The 19,002-nt window shown below is 37.8% G+C and overlaps 1 protein-coding gene across 1 annotated transcript; it reads right to left on the bottom strand.

Moving 5' to 3' along the window:
• Window positions 1–957: 957 nt before the first annotated feature.
• On the bottom strand, window positions 958–14,960 carry WASHC3 (WASH complex subunit 3). The gene is made up of 7 exons (XM_005150442.3): window positions 14,838–14,960; window positions 13,111–13,209; window positions 10,698–10,763; window positions 9,037–9,165; window positions 8,648–8,758; window positions 4,616–4,680; window positions 958–1,339 (listed from the first exon to the last, which is right to left on the bottom strand). The coding sequence occupies exons 1-7, from the start codon at window positions 14,886–14,888 to the stop codon at window positions 1,255–1,257; spliced, it is 606 nt and encodes a 201-aa protein (XP_005150499.1). The 5' UTR covers window positions 14,889–14,960; the 3' UTR covers window positions 958–1,254.
• Between the last annotated feature and the right edge of the window lie 4,042 nt (window positions 14,961–19,002).

Below are 19,002 nucleotides of genomic sequence, written 5' to 3'. Positions count from 1 at the left end.
TTACTACTAAAGAATACAACACCCCACCAGCCACCGACCCATAAACTCACTCCACCCTGCCCGGCCGAGCACCGCGTGCTCCCTCCTCCATTTTCCTCTAGAGCTCTACCCCTCCAGCCCTCTCTTTGCCAGTATGCATCCTGGGCATCACGTGCTATGGTATGGAATACCTCATTGACTAGCCTGGGTCAGGTGTCCTGTCTCTCCTTCCTTCCGGCCTCCCCTCCTCCACCTGGCTGGAAAAAACCTTGAACAAAAACAACCTCAAAACATGCTCAAACCATGACAAGTGCCAAGGTAGTTTTATTGACATACAAACTGTATTTTGGCTTTTTTTATGAATTATCAGCAAAGGCACCAACTTGGAGGTAATTTCTTATCATATGAAAACTGCTCAGCCATAGCTGCTTTTGAATAAGCCCAATAGCAGTCAGAAATTGGCTTCCACTGACCCACATGACAGTGAACAAGTAGCAAGAATCCGGTATTCCATTAAAAATCTCCCAGGCACCTGCTTTTTTAAGGGTCCTTTCCGAACCAGTCTTGCAATGTTTGCAGCTTTCTATACCACTGAAACCTGAGTTAGATTAATATACTCTTCTAGAGAGTGGGCATTTCTTTAGCAACTTTGTACAGACTCTAACGTGACTTTTAACGGCAGTATACACTTTGAAAACAGATTCAGATTGGTTTTCAGTATATTTTTCACTAGGATTTTAGGTTCTCTGAATACAGCGTATCACTGATTTGCCATCACTATGAGACAGTTGACTTCTATGTAATTCTTGATGTGTCACTTAGCATATAGTATATTAGAAAATAAATACAATTCATCAATGAAACAATTTCATTTTGAAAAGCTACTTCACCTGTATCTCATGGCACAGAAAGAAGGCAACGTAAATATGTTACAAAGAAAATCCAATAATGATGAGAATGCAGTCTTAGAGACCTGGAGGTTTAGAGGCATGGGCTTTTTATTTACAAAGTTATATCATAAGAATCAGAAAGGCATCTGAAATGATGCAGCATAAAAGATGCAAGGATCTCACAATTCATTTTCACGGTGGAAAGGTCCAGATTGAAACGTGCTGCTCGTTCAAACTTTTTGGGAGAGAACATGAAGGATCTTAGTTCTTAAAAATGCTGTCTGATAAATCATGTCACCCATGTGACTCACCAAAACCACTGTCTGCTAAAGTTCCAAACACATCAGCATTTAACAGGGGTTTCCAAAGGCCAAAATGAGTCTCTTCAGTCACTAAATGAAGATTCACTATCAGAACTCTCTTCTGCTTTCCCATCATCTCCCCAGGCAGGCACGGGGGCATCTGGGGTCCTGCAGGCAACAAAAATGTTCTGTGTTGTAAAGCTTAGAAGGAGGCTGAGAACACAAGAAACTTATCATGCAGTGCTAATGTCCTTCCACCACAACTGCACGCACTAATAAACATTTAGCACATTAACTGTCTACAGTTTACAAACTCACACCAACTGATATTGCTCCACTGACAACTGAAAGATAAACAAGGAACCGTAAATCGCTGGACATCAAAACTGTAAACATCAGTCTGAATGCACACCTTTGAAGTCATCAGAAAGAATGGCAGATCGCTAAGAAGTGGCAAACACTAGTAGAAAGAGCAGAAAACAGGCAACAGTGATTAATTCTTTTTTTTTTCTGCCTTCAGAGGTTCTAGGGCTGAAGGGAACATGCTGTACACCATTAAGCAGTGTAAATAGTACATGAAAAAAAAAGACAGGAAATGAACAATATTGTATCCAACTAAAACTGCAGGGATAATTTAGAGAAGAAAAAAAGAATTACTCAGAGTGGAATTTGGCTAGAACATTGGGTTAAATTTGACATGCAAGAGCAGCCATGGGATTTTTATTGACTATAAATGATCAGACCTCTTGTATTTAATTTTTAAGAGAATAAGATAGATCTAACATCATGTCAAAACATTAGCTCAGGGAATCTACTGGGAAAGAAGGAGAGAGAAGTAAACCATCTAAAGACTAACACTACTGACTGAAGATGCTGGCTCTCTCCAGTGTCTCCCTCCTAAGTATGTAAGGAGTTTGACAATAGAAGCAAGACTGAGCCTGGTAAATTCTGAAACCAGGGTAGAAAGCAAAAACACAATTATACTTGGGGAAGGGGAAGAATGAACTTCACAGAAACTAGCTTCCAGGATGACAATTAACTACTCTCTTTTTGATAAGATACTACATTCTAAAGTAAGCTGATAATTGTTTATTTGTCCTATTGTTACTTATCTCAGGTCTATCCCTGTGTGTCATGCCACAGAATTTATTTTCCAGCCTTAGTTCTATTTGTTATAATTTCCCTGTTGGATATCCCTCAGGTACCTCTGAAGTACTTCTAAACATTTTGGGTGCAAAATAAGTGTATTAAAGAACTGTAAGAACCCCAGCACACCTCTAAAAAAAATTAAGAAAGCATTTGCTTTCTCATGCAAATACCACTTCACAATATTATCCCTTGTTGCCACAGTAATGACAAAACAGAGGAGCTGTGCAAAGACGTGATCTGGAGAGACCAGTGCAAAAGCCCTCCTCTAGTTAGAAGAGGAAGATAGCAATGAATTCCTTTAGTTTGTGAGAGCAGGGCAAACTCTCCTGGAACTGTAGACAGGCAAGAGAGGGAGGATAAGAAACATAAGTTAAAAACAGGTAAATTGGGAGCTTGATAAAATAGGCAGTTATAAAACTCTGTAAAATGTTGAGAAAGGAGTGACAACATAAGCAGAACAGCCAAAGGAAGAGAGTATAAATCACTCCATGTTATTAAAATTAGCACCTCTGCAGCCACAAAAAATCCACACTCAGTCACTGGCAAGTAGCTGGGAGAGTCTGCAGTAAGCAACTGAGCATACAGCAATAGGTACATTTTCCTAATTTTCAGTGGACTCAGTAAGCAGGCTTAAGGAATTCAAAGACCCCAAAAATGTGGTGTGAATTGCCAATATAAAGAAAAGAAGAGTCTGATACTGAGACAAGAAAGCAAGAAAATTAGAAGTCACCCACTCCTGACTCCTTAAAATAGTATGCATTATGCACCTTGCCAAATAATTAACTTTAACCAGGCAGACTTCCTATGCAGTTTTTAAACCAGTAACATTTTCTAGAAAATCTGCCTAAGCATTACTGTTGCACAGAATTTTTGAAGATGGACTTTGAGACCAAATACCAAACGTATTTCATGAGCCCCAACCCACAGGAATAACGTTTCTATCCTAAACCAAAACAGACAATCCAAAAGTAGGTTCTTTTTTTAAGAAGCTTTTGAAATTTTAACTTATTTTTATCTATTACAAAAAATCCATCCCAACATGAAGAAATGTCAGTGGCTACAGAAAGGTATGGACCAGAAATGCACAGTAGAAAATACAGCATATTTAACACACATATGGTAAAACCATGTTTGACAATCCTGATTCTTATTTGTGATCTCTTTCTTTTTTCAAATCTGATTATTAAAAATATCAAATAAAGAATAACTATTTAGGCTTATTTAGGCACAAGGAAGTAGCTGGGAGTTTAAGTGACTCGATATATGATGATTCTTCAGTTTCCCTATATATTTATTTAATTTATGAAACAAGTTGGTGGTTTCAGAATAAGCCTTTCCAAAATGTAAGAAGATGTCACTGGGAATGAGAAGTGGACTTTCTAATACACTGATTGTTCCTGAGGAAGATGCAGAAGTGTTCCAAACAGTTTAGTGGCTATTAATGTAAGAATGAAAGTTAGCACTTTCATCAGTTTAACAAACTGTGATACAGTACAGTAAAACTAAATTATATGTCAAATGTAAAATAAGCCTAAAATTCACGCTCATAATCAGATAAGTAGCTTTGAAAATTAGTATCTATTCTTAATAGTTTTCACATCAGATTAGCTCAATCAGCAGTCACAATTTTGAACTGCTGACTTCCATTTACATTGTCAATGATCAAGTCAAGTTGTACACTCCATCTACTGAGGGATTAAGGAAACGACTATGCTGTCCCTCATGTATCCAGCAACATAAAAGAGTTTGTTCTTCTTACTCTACAATGATAACATTTTCTTACTGAAGTTTTCAAAGTATCTGGGAGAAAACCTCATACTCAGCACAGTGAAAATGCTACTGATGTATTATTTGGTTCTTATCACTAACTGCACATCATTAAATGTTACCTTGTCACTGCCATATCATTTTCTTGAACCTCTGTTTGGCTTGGAAAAAGTTCTATCGTTTCCTCAAAGTCTGAATGGTAAAGTTCTGCAACTTTCTGTTTGTGAGGGTGCAGTGGCCACCGATTTATATTCCAGTCTTTGTACTTCCTGGGCCTTGCCTCAGACTAGACAACACTGAAAAGACAGCTCATACTTGAGGTTGCATCTCTCCTCCTTTGGTATTGATGGTGCTCTTTACACCTATAAATTGCTAAAAATGCCTTTCACATAAGAATTAGAAACCTGTTTTAATGCTGATAATTTATATTCACAATACTATCAACAAGCTTTTCCAAGCAGACTTTTTCCCAAGTTTTTCAAGCACATGGTTGCATTCCAGCTCTCCTGGAAGTTATAAATTACTTACTCTAGAAGATCTGGATTTAGCCCTTCAGAAATCATTTTGTTTCGTATTGCCATTACAGGAACACCCTGTGCAGAGAGGAGGAAGAATAATATGAAATTACTGGACACAACAGGTGAACTAAATTCCAGAGGTTCTTCCAGGGTACACATTCACACAAATTTATGGATGTCACTTGCTGAAAAAACGCATGGAATGATAATCTCAGTTGCCATCAGTATGAGCCTAGAAGCAAGAAAAGACCAAGATCAAAAGCTCTTTTAATCCATCTTATATTTATGTCGAAACATCTAGAGGAAGTTGCAAGGAGATTATTAGGAATGGACAGATATATTTGCAATTCATGCAGACAAAACTGAAGTTATGTGTATGGATGAGAACGTGAGGAAAGCATAAAGTAGCACAAAGACAGCAAAGAACAGTTGTGCTAGAAAGATGAAGAAGACTTGGACATGCTGAAGATAAGCCAAAAAGGGAGGAAAACCAGGACAGTGGTTACTGCTCTGGACAAGTATCTTAAGACATTGCTAAAAACTGGAAAAGTCTTTAAAAAGCGTGTGGAAAAAGGCAAACAGTACATAAGAACAGAAGCACAATTCAGAAGCAATTCCTCTGAATACAACTGCTTGTATAGTCGGGCTTGAATCTTCTATGACTTGTGCACAGATTTAAGCCAACTATGTACGTGTTAAAAAAATTTCCTCCTTTCACTGCAAGTCCTTCCACAGCTTCTGCACTTTATTTTATTCAGCAACACCTAAAAATCCCCTTGTCTTGGACCGCAGATGCAAGAACACTTTGACCCACGTCATCTTGTGAGATACATTCCAACAAACTAAGTTTCCACTGGAGTTGCTCAAGGACAGCTTGTTGCTTTGCCATATCCCTGTTGCAAACCATCAGAAATACCACCTGGAAAACTGCATGCCAAGATAGGAGGGAAGGAAAAATAACAAAGGGGATACAATTTCTGATTTCAGGGGACAAAGCTACTGTTGGTCTAGGAAAGTCAGGAGAGGCCTCACAGTCTAGAAGAAAAGGAGTGTAAGATTTTTTTGGCACAGGACAAATATCTTATGTCCAAAGTAAGTAAAATAGTGATAAAATACAGGGCAGCCATGACTAATGATCCAGAGAAGCATGTGCTACTAGTGACAGCTGCAGTAGCTAACCTGGCAAAGTGAGAGCTAAGCTAGCTGTCTTACTGGGTTTTCTCATGCAGTTTCACAGTAAGAATCACAATCACGACTTATGCATGAAGATCCTGGAATAGCAAACAGGTACATGATTTTAGCAATATATAGGCATATCATCAAAAATGTGACTCAAACAGTTGCAAGGTAATAGACTGTAATAAAGAATTTTTCAGTAATTCACAACTAATTTACATTACAAAGGGGAAAGCACTGCAATATTTCATGGCAGTTTAAAATATTCACTTATTTTAGTATAGATTTGGACACTAGAGATTGCGTGTCTAAACAACATCTTGTACTACCTAATGGTTCTCCCCTTACTCGGCTGCTCTTAGGGGTCCTTTCCACAGCTCAGAAGTCACTGGTGAAGCATTTATGCATCAACTCAAACCAAGTGAAAACAAGATTGAGCCAAATCAGACAAAGCAGAATTGGTATTCGCTTTCAATGAAAGGGAGCTTGGTATATGAACTTGTAAGAATGGACTGGAAACTTATGTTTTCACATTCGCACTTGGAGAAGTGTTTTATTCCAAAACTCTGTTCACCAATATATGTAAGAAAAACCCCATCTTGGTACTCCCATATAGTCACAGATTCACAAAACATATCTGGAGTTTAACCAGAATATCCTGAACAGGGCACTTTTTTGCCTGAATGAAAACAAATAAGATTGTACCTGAATCTGCTTATAATACAATCAGGACATTATAATTACTTTATCTTTCATACTTCCAGAAGTTTTAATCCAGAAAAATCACAGTCCAATAGTGCTGTGGCCCTAAATCTTACTAAAATAAAATAGACAACTATTTTAAACCTAAACTATAACTACCCTGAGCATACAGGCCCACTGAAATGGCACAGGTGCAATTTCCTAACATAGAAGCCAGTGCTGAATTTCCATTGCATTTGTCTCTGCTCAGCTAAGATCTGAAATAATCCAAATCACTACACATTCAACACAATGTACCCCAGCCCTACTCCCAGCCTTGTCCTGAAGCTTAGGAGATGCAGGTCCTGGAGAAGCCACAGTGCAAGCAGTAATCTTGTTGCAAAATAGGTTTTGGTTCTCCATAGTGCAAAAGGAGGTCACACATCATCACTGCTGGCAATTCCTGAAGATCATGCACTCTCCATGTTTGTTTTTTATTTCAGTCCTTTAAAGAAAGGATCAGTCTATATCAGGCCAGTCTTGGCATCTGTGCAGTCATGTTTGATGTTTAGAATCAAGTAAAAGCATTTGTACTCCAAACATAAGTTCATCTGAAATCACAGATTGCTCCTATCACACTCCTAGTAGAAGTGTTTTGAACATTTGTTGTAGCAAATCTGATACTGTTATTGTGAGGTTTGCTTGAATATTATTGTTGTGTATTTAAAAAAAATATATGAATTAAATATGCTCATCTGTACTCCATCAGAATGTGTATGTTATTATTTCACAGAACAGCTATATTTAACGTAAAAGAACTATCTCTCCATGGAGCTAATTCTTAAATACTATAAATACTGTAAGAAATAAAATAAATGATCAGTTTAAACAAAGCTTCAGCTAGTAACTTAATTTGGGCAAATAAATGATACTAACTGAAATACTTGATTGGACAAAAAGGCAAATTTGGCAAATACAAAGGCCACGTTATTTTGTAGTATGTCAGTTTGACTTTCCTACCACACTGTTTGTAACTGGCAGAGGAGTCACCAGGAACTGCCAGTACAAAGGATAAACGTGGAAAGTGAGATCTGACTCCTCTAGCAGTCACCAATAAAGAAAAGTCAGGGTAATTAGACCATCAAGCATTTTCATATCCACTTTGAAGTCTGGCATTAAATCAATACACTAACATAGGATTCGACTCTCTGCTACTACGCCACTGGTAGGTTTTCCAAATGTTTTGTAATAAGCTACCCATAAAGTGCCAATTTGTGATTCAAATGAAGAATAAGGTCTGGAACATCAGCCAAAGTATTAAACACACCAATTGTAATAATTACTCTGAAGAGGGAGTGCAACTGTGAAGTTAGTTTTAACACAAGCAACATCTTAAATGAAGTAGTCATATTTTCTAGAATCACAATATATATTTTAGAGGAAATATATATTATTTTAGAGCAAATTTTCCATTGATAGCTTGAAAATAAAGACAGATTTTTTTTGTTTCCAAACAAATTTTTAATTTTGTGAATGTGAAAAAAGATTAAAAAAAACATCACCAAGAGTCTCCCATTCACCTTTTCTCACTTCATTAATTTTCATGCATGCAAATATTGGGATTAAACACATTTATTTCCTATTTACCTATAGAATAGCTCACAGATAAAGAGACAAACAAAACTTGCATCATGAATAACAGGAAAGTGAAGTGGAATGAAGTAGTGAGGCAATTCTTCTCTCTATTTTGAACCCTACAGAAATACCAAATACTCCTGCTCTGGACTATACTAGCACACCTGCATTTTGCACCCTACAGCACACTCTTACAAACTGTAATTGTGTCCGCATATAGGAAATGACACTAATTCTGCCAGAACAACTACACTTCCAGTGGCAACTCCTGTGACTCCAGCTAATATCATTCTGCATTTACACATCTTCACACCTTCAATTCACAATTACACTGGCAGAATTTTGTAGAAAGATCCTGTGTGAAGCTGTCTGAAGCAATGTATCATATCAACTCACTTATTAAAGAAGATGTGCTGGAAATATTGTGATGTTATCCTAGCTTAAAGATTACTGTTATATTTACAGACATTTAATGTTCACTTACAGCTGTACGCAATGTTGCACCTAAAATAATGGGAGTACTCAAAGAATGATAAAAGAACTGACTTACCACTTGTACCATTTTTAGATATCTGGCATATCTTGGATCCTTGGCCACAGTTCTGACATTTTCTGTTACTACCTCCATTTTCTTTAACCCTTCTTCATGTATATTGTTCTGCTGTATATAAAGAAGATAACACCTTAATATAGTTAGGTATGCAGACCTGAAGCATTCAGATATCTCAATCTATAAAATATGTAATTAAGGATAAAGTGTAACTCTTCTTCATCAAGATTATTCTCCTCTACAGTCATTAGTGAAAAACATAGTTCTAGATCTTTACAGCTGATTGCTCTCTTCCAATAGAGCTGTTTCTTCCACCTATTTCAAATGACACTAGAAACTTGACACAGGGAGGTATATTCCTTCAGTGTTAGTTATGATTTATTACTTACTCCAGATTGAGGTGGTACAGTTGTCTGTTGATCTGTAGTAGCTTGTGCCACAGGACCATTTGTAACACTGTTCATATTTGCACTGGACACTTCAAATTTCACATCTTCTAGGCCAGGAATAGAGGACAACTGAATGTACAAACATCATCAAGTAAGCAATGAGAATATCGTAAGTCTACATGTACAATAAAATCTGCAGTATGCTGCTGATTACATATTCCCCAGGTAGGTTTCACATTTGTAAAATGGTAACTTTTTATCACTGGTTTTGGTATTTCAACTGGCAAAAAACAACAAAAAATATTTTTCTATTCAAATGGCTCCTACAACAAAAAGCCCAGAACACGCCATTGGAGCTCTCACTGCTAACCCAGGGATGCAGTGCAGGAAAGGCTTCAACATCTTCCCAGCGTTTTGCTCCTCCACTTACTAACCACACAAGAGCTGTGCCATCTTCTCTGCTACTTCATCTACAGTGAAAGACAACATGACAAGAACAGCTCTATTACCTAACAGATGGGTGACTGGTTACAGATCTTGCAATTTTCTACATCCTTCACTCTCTTTTAAGGAACACTGAGAGTGGATATTAAATATGCCACAAATCTATTTGAAGTAACTTCTAATGAACATGATAATGAAGAATTCTGCTATAATTATTAATAGTGATAATTTCTAAATACTCTGAAATAAATTAGTTAGCAAGCACTGTTTGTACTATTACAGTATTTCATTCACAATGCACTTAATGAATGGTTTCAAACTGTCCTAACCTTGCTCCCAGAACAGCCAACCAAAATGAACCATTACTGAAAGAAAGATTGGTTAAAACTTCACAGGCGGTGTTTTTTTTTTTAATCTTTCATTTTTCTTTTCATTTTCTTTTAGAAAGTATAGTATATGACTACAGATTATATCATTTTCTCATTTTAGCTAAAGAAGATGCACCAGGCATATTTGTGCTAGCTTGGATCCAATTCAGATCACATTCCAATATCAAAATGTTTACAAGGCATCTCCATAGTATACTTATACCAGCTGAAATCCTTAGAATCCAGTAACACTTACAAAGATAATTTAGTATTACAAAGGGGGCAAAAATTTCTTATTAGAGTTTGCATGGCAAATGCTATTTCATAATGCAACCCTGTCACATGTTTAATATTTTAATATCAGGAAACTTCTCTCCATTTTCTTAAGACCAAGCACTGCAATAAAATCAAGACAACTAAACTGCTGTATAGTTCAGCTGCACTTTCAAGATTGTAGATCTCTTTTCTTGTTCATTATGTTCATTATACTTGTATGTTCATATGTACATTATCAAACATAAAAATAACATTTCCACTATGTGCTGCTGATTCCTTTCTTCCATATCAACTACATGCCTTGGGTGACATGGTTTAGTGTGAGGTGTCCCTGCCCATGGCAGGGGGGTTGGAATTAGATGATCTTAAGGTCCTTTCGAACTCTAACTATTCTATGATTCTATATTCAAATGTAACACAATGTAAGCAGCAAGGCACACAAAGAGAGAGTTTGCTATGTGAGCAAATTGTTATGAGAACTTATTTGCTCAATTCAAACTATGAAAAGGAAGCTAGTGCATGTAGTCTAGGAGGCTGTCACTGTTAGAAAACAAAGTCTGCATACATACAAACCTTTGCATCCAAAATATTGAGAGTTGTTTCAATTTGTTGGATACGGAGAGAGAGTGCTGACAATTTCTAGAACAGAAAAGAAATAGTACGTGAAAGACTCTTAGGCACTTGTACCTCTAAACCAGTTCACCTAAATAAAATCACTTTAGTCTCCCACCTGTTGAAGGCAGAGTAGAATGTAAGTGAAATAATGTTACAAAACGAGTGCAGCAATGACATCCCTTTTTTGTACAGTAGCTACAGTGGTTCAAATTTTAAATTATTTTACTAAGCAGTTAGTTTTTCCAGATAATGGCTGACAGATACGAAGACAGATGATGTACAAAAGAAAGCCAAAGTAAATAGGGTATTACTTTGGGCAACTGGAGAATAAAAGTACACACACTGTACTCCTGCAGTTACCAAAACAACTTTCTTCCAAGCTTTTTCCAAATGTGGAAGATGAAAAGATATAAAGTGTATGTACATTACTGGGCAAATGCAAAGTAGAAACATCTGATAAAGAACACAGCAGGTGATTCAAAGTCCTATAGTCAAAACACGCAGTGAACCAGTACTAACCAGAAGCTTTATATGCTCCAGATGCACCTCAGTCAGATTTTGACTTTTTTTTTTTTATTTTTCTTTTTAAATACAACCTAGGTTTTTCTGAACTATTCTGTAAGAACTGTCACTCTTTTAACTAATCACTACCATACTCCAACAGGCCTGTCCAAGTGAAGCTGGCTAGCATGCTGCCTGGCAGATATATACCATTCTGACAGCTTTCTGGCAAGTTGGCAAGACTCTGCCTGGCTCTGAAGCAGAACTTTAACACCCTAAGAAAATGGCAGTTTCTGCCAACATGCTAGAAAAAGTAAAAAGAGACTGACAGGAGTTAGTCTTTTTGGATAGTGCACTGACATGTTTACAGATGGTTCTTTGTTCATGAAGAGGAGTTAGTTCCTGTTGAAAGGAACTATGTGCTCTACATGTAGCTGGGGAAAGGGGAGGAAGGAGTACAAAAGACAGTTATATAACTTTACAGGTCAGTTTGACTAGACAAGAGCCAAGAAATTTAGAGTTAAGGATGGTGTCAGCCCTAATTTTGAATTTCTTGGCTTCTGTTGATTTACACTGGGCCCTTTCACATTGAAAACACTTCTGTACTCCATAATAAAATACATTCATAAAAATACGTTCATAAAAACTCATAAAATGGAAAAAAAAATTTCACAAAGTTTATAAAGCAACTAACTCTTTAGTTCTCTTGGGTAAGTACATGTTTATGTTAATTAATAACCATTCTATTATGTAGACTTTACAGCGTTGCTGTGTGCTCAAGATGGCTTTAAATACATATGTTCTGATTTCCACAGTGTCTATGTAAGAGGTAATATTGAGATCAAGTGATGACTGAGTTTTGGACAACTGACAACAGCATCACCAGGCAGTTACACTGCCCCACGTATCAAGTTAAAATGAGTTTAAGAATTTAGAAAAAAAAATTACTCTTGTTCCTCTGAAGCTCCATATTTTGATGTGGTAGCAAAATTTCATACTTGTCACGGGTCTGGCTCTAAACCTCAATAACAAATAAGAGGAATTCTCAGATTACAGTGCTTAGTCTAATTGCATCTGAGAGCTGCCCCACCCCTGCTGGCTAGGGCTGTATAGCAGTCTTTGTGGAATAAACTAGTGAACAGTTACAAAATAACCACTAATGACAAAAAAGTTAAGATGAAAGCCACATTAGAACATACCCTTTCTGCAAGGGAAGAATCCCTTTTGTCGCCTTCAGTGGACAATTCCAGACCTGTCAGTCTGCTATATTTCTATTGAGACTAAAGTCACCACAAAACCTTATTAACACCAAGTATCTTTGGTTTTCTCTTTTTTACAAGATACTAAAACTAAGTGCTTCATGTTCCATACTAATCGCTTGCCAAAAATGTCTTTTTTTTTAAACAGTCAGAGCTTAATGTATCATCTTTTAAAATGAAAGGTGGTAAAATCTGAAAGCAAGTTTTGACGCAATACCCTAGAACACAGATGAGAGGGATACTGACTGTCAATATGGATTCAGCACCATAGGAAGACAGCAACCTTCTTCCGAAACAAGATGATATCCACAGATGGAGATGCTCAGAACAAATTCTATGTATCAAAAAGTTCAAAGACCGTGCAAAACATAAAAGTCTAAGGAAACAACACGATTAAGTGTGGTATAATCAGCAGATCATGTGAATATCTGGGGAAAAAAAATCTGCTTTAAGCACTTACTCAAGAGAAACCTTGAACAGAAAGCAGACTGCATGCTTTTGGTTTAAGCTATCAGTATTCCTGCATCAAAAATCTTTAAGTGAATATTCTCATGTCTGTGATTTTTATTTTTCATTGTATAAAGTGACGGCTGGGAAAATGATAAACATACCTCTTCACAAACAGTAGAAAAGCGGTTGAGAAACTGCACTGTGTGAACCACAAACTGGTTTAGAAATGCTACAGTTCTTTTCTGCTGAATAGCAGGAACCTGCATTAAATAACAGAAGAAAATTAGATCATACACAGATGTCAGTTCTCACATTTGGATTCAAAGATCTGTTAAAAAATGCACGTTTAAACAGAAATTATTCTAGAAGTCTGCCTCATGTACTTCTCATGAACGATATATATATAAACAATTTTTTAGTATCTGTATGTACACATGCATACAAATCCTTTTTCACTAAAAATCTACTGACAGTTGAAAAGTTGCAGGACTTACAGGAAAGGCAACAAGATCCATATAAGGATCTTGTTGTTATAAGGTCTCAGTCAAGAAAATAATTTTAAATGGAATTGTGAACATTGCTGAAAATCAGTGTTAAAACTTTTAAAAAACAAAGAGGAAACCAGAATCTTTCCTTCTGAAGCTTCAGAAGGATGAGTAAACTTGGTCATCCATACAAATACTCAACAAAGGTGGTTACACCACCACCATCATAAAAAATAAAGAGTACTGAAATTGCCATCTCAGTCTCTAGTGACTCCCCCTACTTTTTCTTATTTGCAAGCCCAGACTATCCTAAAATTACACTTTATTGTCACTCCTCCAAGTCAGACCAGATGCACATGTATTTTCAGACTAAAAGATAGAATGTAAAAAAAAACAAAACAAAACAAAAAACCACAAGAGTTTGGTGCTCATAGTGTAACAGACAGTTGGCTTTTTTATTTAAACCTTTATACAAGACTGTAATCAAGAACATTCACACAAATGTTTATGTATGACATTTTAGTGCCTCAGGGTTAATTACCTTGGACGACTGTTTAAGTCTTAAACTTCACACAAAAAATTACCCTCTGGAATCACAGTTGGTTAAAGTGAAGGATTTACAAAGGAAAATTATTTGTATCCAAGTTTCAGCTGCACTGAACAAGTCTGTGAATAGAGCAACTCTGGTCTTCACCTCTTCTTTAGTCTGCCATTTGCCATGGGAGCCATTCACTACACTTTGACAGTTACTTAAGATAACCTGACCTTTTGTGAGACTTTTGTGGCTGCTATCTCAAATTTTCAGTCTGCTAAAGTTCACTTCTGTAGTTCCAAACCTGTCAAGCAGTGCTTACAAACTCATGAGATTTATGAGGCAGCACAAAAGATGCAAGGATCACTGTTCTACCTTTATGCTCTGTACTTGAGAAACAAATGGTTTTGCATCATTAAAAGACACGAAGATGTAGCTTTGCGCCTATGTGACTCATAGGGATTTGGCTCATAGTCCTGAGACTAAAACGGTTTTTCCTTTGCATGCAGGGCTATGGCGAACTAGCAGCAAAACACCTTTGGAAAACATTAATAACGCGTTCCTGGGAAGATCGCTTAAGCCAAGACCCCGCTGCGAGAGCTGTGTCCCTGGTGCAGGGGCACCGGTGGGGCTGTACGGCTGGGCAGCCCCAGCACACCGCCCAAAGCAGCCCTCCTTGCCCGCAGCCGCTGAGCGCCCCGGCTGCCCCAGGCTGCCTGGGGGGTCTTCAATGCCGCTGCCGGGCAGGGCCGGGCCGGGCGGCGGAGGCGGGTGAAAGCAGAGGCTGCTCGCCCAGCACCAGGGCCAGCGCAGCCGCCGCCAGGGCAGGAAGCAGGACAGCTCCGGACCCCCGGGCGACCGCAGCCCGTACCTTGGTGAGGTCAATGCCGGAGCCCACAATGGGCAGCCCGTCCTCGTCCATCCCCGCGGCCCCGAGCCCGCTGGCCGCCTCTCGGCGCACCCCGGAACTCCCTGGCGCTCAGAACGCGACCTCCTGAGCTTGGCCCGGAAACAAAAATACCACTCCGAGACTGCCCACATGCGCAGTCTCTTCTCCCGCCGCAAGGCATCGTGGGAATTGTAGTCCGTGGGAGGGTGGCAGCTGGAGGGCGGAGCCTCAACTTACCTACGCCGGCCTTTGGCCGGGCAGCGCACAGAGCGGGACGTTGTAGCCAGGTGCTCAAGCGCTACAAATGCATCGCTTTTACCTAAAGTAGATAAAAGACCAGTGAATAAACTGTTTCAGTGCTCACATGCATAATTTGAGTGGTGAAGGGCAATGCTTTCAATACAGGGAATAAAAATGATGAGCACCGAATGACCATGGGATCTAATGAAAAAGATGTTTCTAATGGATCTAATGAAAAACATGTAATCATGTTAGAAAGGACTCCTGTACCTTATGCAAAAGGGGAAAAGAGGTGTATAGCTGTGGCTTGACTAACGTGTCTGTTTTGTTCAGCAGTATCCACCACTGGTTTCACTTGTTTTGTGGTGTGTAAGTACTTCTGTTTTCAGACAGGAACCTCAGAGGTACCACGCTCCAAGGAAATAAGGACTAGACCTCAGGTTTCCAGATTTTCCTCTGGAAGAGTTCTGTAAAGTGAACAACTTGTTGGGTGGGATTTTTTGTTTGTTGGGTTTGGGGTTATTTTTTCCCCTATCTTCAGTGGTTGCTTGTATTATCTTGTCTTTGCAACAGGATCAAAGCACTGATCAGACCATTTAGAAATGGGGTCCCACTACAACGGTGGGTTGAACCCCTCTGACAGCTTGCATCATCAGAAAGGGTTTCCCATCTCCCTTTCTTGCTCTCCACTGATGGCTTCATGAACTAATTTTACCATGTATCAGTTAAAGCACACAATGATCCCTTCCTTAAGGCATTTCACATTGCCACTTCTGCAGAGAACTAGTGTTGGAGGAGGATCTGTTCTCTGCTTGGTTCATGAATTGAATCAGATCAGCCAAAGTGTATATTGAACACCAGAGTCTGTTGAGCAGGGTTACCTGGCTTTGGCAGCAAAAATACAGGTAACTGCTACCTCATGCAACTTTACTGTGACATTTCAGAACAGTGACAGAAATACTTGGTTTTGGATATGCATCTGTCTGGCTTTGAGCAACTTGATCTAGTGGAAGGTGTCCCTGTCCATGGCAGGGGCTGGAACTAGATGTTCTTTAAGGTCTGTTCCAATCCAAATCATTCTGATTCTGTAATCTAAATACTGCTGTATTTAATAAAAAATATGTCTAAAGCTGTTAAGAATCTAGCATAGTCTGGGGCTATCTGTAGAAAGCTTCTCATGTGATGAGATGAATAAAGATGCACTAATTACTTTAATACCTTGAAGATAAGCACCCAAATGTGCTATCCTAATTTTCATTTAAAATCTAACAAAACTCTGTTTACTTCCAAATTATTACAGCTGAGCATTCTACAAACACATAGACAATCCATTATAACAGTACACAGAGCACTTGAATCTTTTACTCATTTACATAGAATTCTCATTTGTGTACTCAAGCAGCTTTTCCTTGATTTTATATGTATTATTTTCACAATGTATTTATTACTAACCTGCTGTCATATGCACAACATTATTACTCTCTTGCTGAAATACTATAGCCAGATCTTTTGCCTATACTGTTTGAATTACTGAACAACCTGCATTTCATCCTATTTTGGAACAATAACACGTAGTTGGCCGTTTCTCACATCTCCCAAAAGATGGACAGGGGTTAGTCTACCCCTAGTTCAGGAGGTTTAACATATTTTCTAGTAATTGTACGAATTTTTGTTGGGCAAAGGGGATGTTTGTTTAAATTATCTAAGTGATTTATATTGCCATCTTAATTACCTCTAAACTTCCTCACCCTAGTTATATCTGGGAAGAATTAATCCTATTTACCAAAAAATGTTCATAATACAAGTTTTCCAGGCAATACCACAGAAATTTAATGATGTAAATGCTTAGTCAAATCTTATCTGAATCTTCTGGTCTGTAAAGCTGGACAAGAAATTTCACAAGAGTATGCTCTTCTGTGAACTTTCTGGTACGTTCTGCTTTTAATTTGGCCAAAAATACTGCATAGAAAGGTGCAACACAGCACTTTTTCTCCCAGCTGGAATTAGGAAATCCAGAGCATGCAAAGTGAAAAACAGAGTAGAGGAAAATAAACTAAAACTTTCCAAAACCCTTAAAAATGTTTTAATTGAACTGGTTAAACTGGAACTATTAATAACTTATACCCCAATGGGAGGATTTATAAAAAAAATAATTGAGTGATAATATCCAGATTTAGTGTGTAGCATTTGAAGAAGTATTTCATACCAATATCCTGTATACGTGTACAGGATGATAAATGTCAAAGTAAGGACATAAATACTACAGTATGTAACTGCTGGCTGTTCAGCTGAACACTAGTATTTTGAAAATGTTAACCTTTCAGGGTGCTGAGGCTAACTTGGAGTGCAAAAGCTAATTGTATTACAGAAAACTGATCAAATAATCATTAGTAAGAAATATTTTGTCTTGTGATTAGTGTACACTAATTAGTGAAAACCAACAGTGCAAGTTTCAGTGCACTGCAAGTGATATACTGCATATATTTTTATATTGCACAAAATCAGAGCCTCTAGTCAACTGCAAAAGAAAACTGCACAAGCCGAAAAAAACCTGGCAAGTGCTACTGTAACTTACAATGCCTCTATGCATTTTGAATGCTTATATACTGTTACAGGTCCCAAGACATAGTATTCTGTTAGAATCAGTACAGAACTCAAATAGCTATACAACTGAGAGGCAAGTTAAACAGAAACAAAAAGCTGATCCAAAAAATTTCCAGACATGGTGTCACCTGATCCTCCGTAGGGGCAACAGTTGTTTTTACTAAGGTGGTCCAATGAACAGCTGAAAAGGTCAGAGTGTGGATTAACATTTTTTTGATTTCCCATGGAGTCTTCTAAATCCATGCTTGTAAAGGGTATTCTAATAAAGCTTTCTACATGAAACTGATACTGCCTCAAAGATTTTTCCCCTCAACTGAATTAAAAAGTCTATCTCAGTAATCTAAGTATGTCAGAAAATGTACAAATTTAGCAAACAGAAGGTTCAGAGAATTACCAATCCTTGACAGTTAAACAGACAGAAATGTCAGGTGTTATGGGGGTTCTATTAAAAAATAAAACTGAAATATAATCATAAATGATTTGCAGTTCTCTGTAAATGGCTCTTCAAGTTTCAGTTTTCCAGGTGCTACGCTAAGCCCATCAGAGGATTTTGTTCTGCATGGAAGGACATGGGGAACATGCTAAAAACATCATTTTCTGTTTTCTGCATTCTGCATTTGGTTTTTTTTGGGTTTTTTTTTTTCCTCCTTAATACCCATTTTATACTGGAAAGAAGTAATACAAAGAGCCTTGAACTTCGCAAGATCATTACATTCTTGGTAAATAGTTTTAAGTAGTCCTTAAAAACAGTATTAAAAACAAGCATCCTGGCTTCTGAATTAACTACAGAACAAATGAGTTTCTGCCCTCTGTCCCCTTGGTTTTAAGCATTTCTAAATAGTCTTAGCCAAAATGCACCTGCGCATACGTAACACATACTGCCCTTGTCCATATGGGCGCTGAGTATTTTGCATAGCTAGGCACTATGTACAGCTTTGCTTTGAGAGTGGACAGAAAAAAATAAGTATGTTTCAGTTTCACTACACATTCAGAAGGATAGCAGTGCTCCAGTCCAATCTGTCCTGTCAGACACACAAAAGATTTTAGCTGTGTTTATGAGCCAATTAAACTTACCATTAAGGCTGTACTCTGGTCAAAATATGGATATGAGATGAACAAAGCGCTGTATCTTGAAGCATCCTCCAGTAAGTACACACCAATCAAGACTGCAACCTATGAGGCACTTTATTCTTCTTTAAGGTAAATTTTGTGGCAGTTGGAAAGCAAAATATCTCAAGGATATGAAATGATGAGAAATAAAATATGCCTTACTTTCTAAAAGGTGACTGTAATCTCACTTTTT

Source organism: Melopsittacus undulatus, chromosome 5 (genome assembly GCF_012275295.1).
Source record: "Melopsittacus undulatus isolate bMelUnd1 chromosome 5, bMelUnd1.mat.Z, whole genome shotgun sequence".
Lineage (NCBI taxonomy): Eukaryota > Metazoa > Chordata > Aves > Psittaciformes > Psittaculidae > Melopsittacus > Melopsittacus undulatus.
This window is presented reverse-complemented; position numbering and strand designations above follow the sequence as displayed.

Bases quoted from the DNA above. Each gene is read 5' to 3' on its own strand.
- WASHC3 (XM_005150442.3), bottom strand. From the start codon at position 14,888: ATGGACGAGGACGGGCTGCCCATTGTGGGCTCCGGCATTGACCTCACC. The intron at 10,764-13,110 runs GTATGTTTATCA...TTTCTGTTCTAG, and splicing joins TTTCTACTGTTTGTGAAGAG to AAATTGTCAGCACTCTCTCT. The intron at 8,759-9,036 runs GTAAGTAATAAA...CTTTATATACAG, and splicing joins CTGTACCACCTCAATCTGGA to CAGAACAATATACATGAAGA.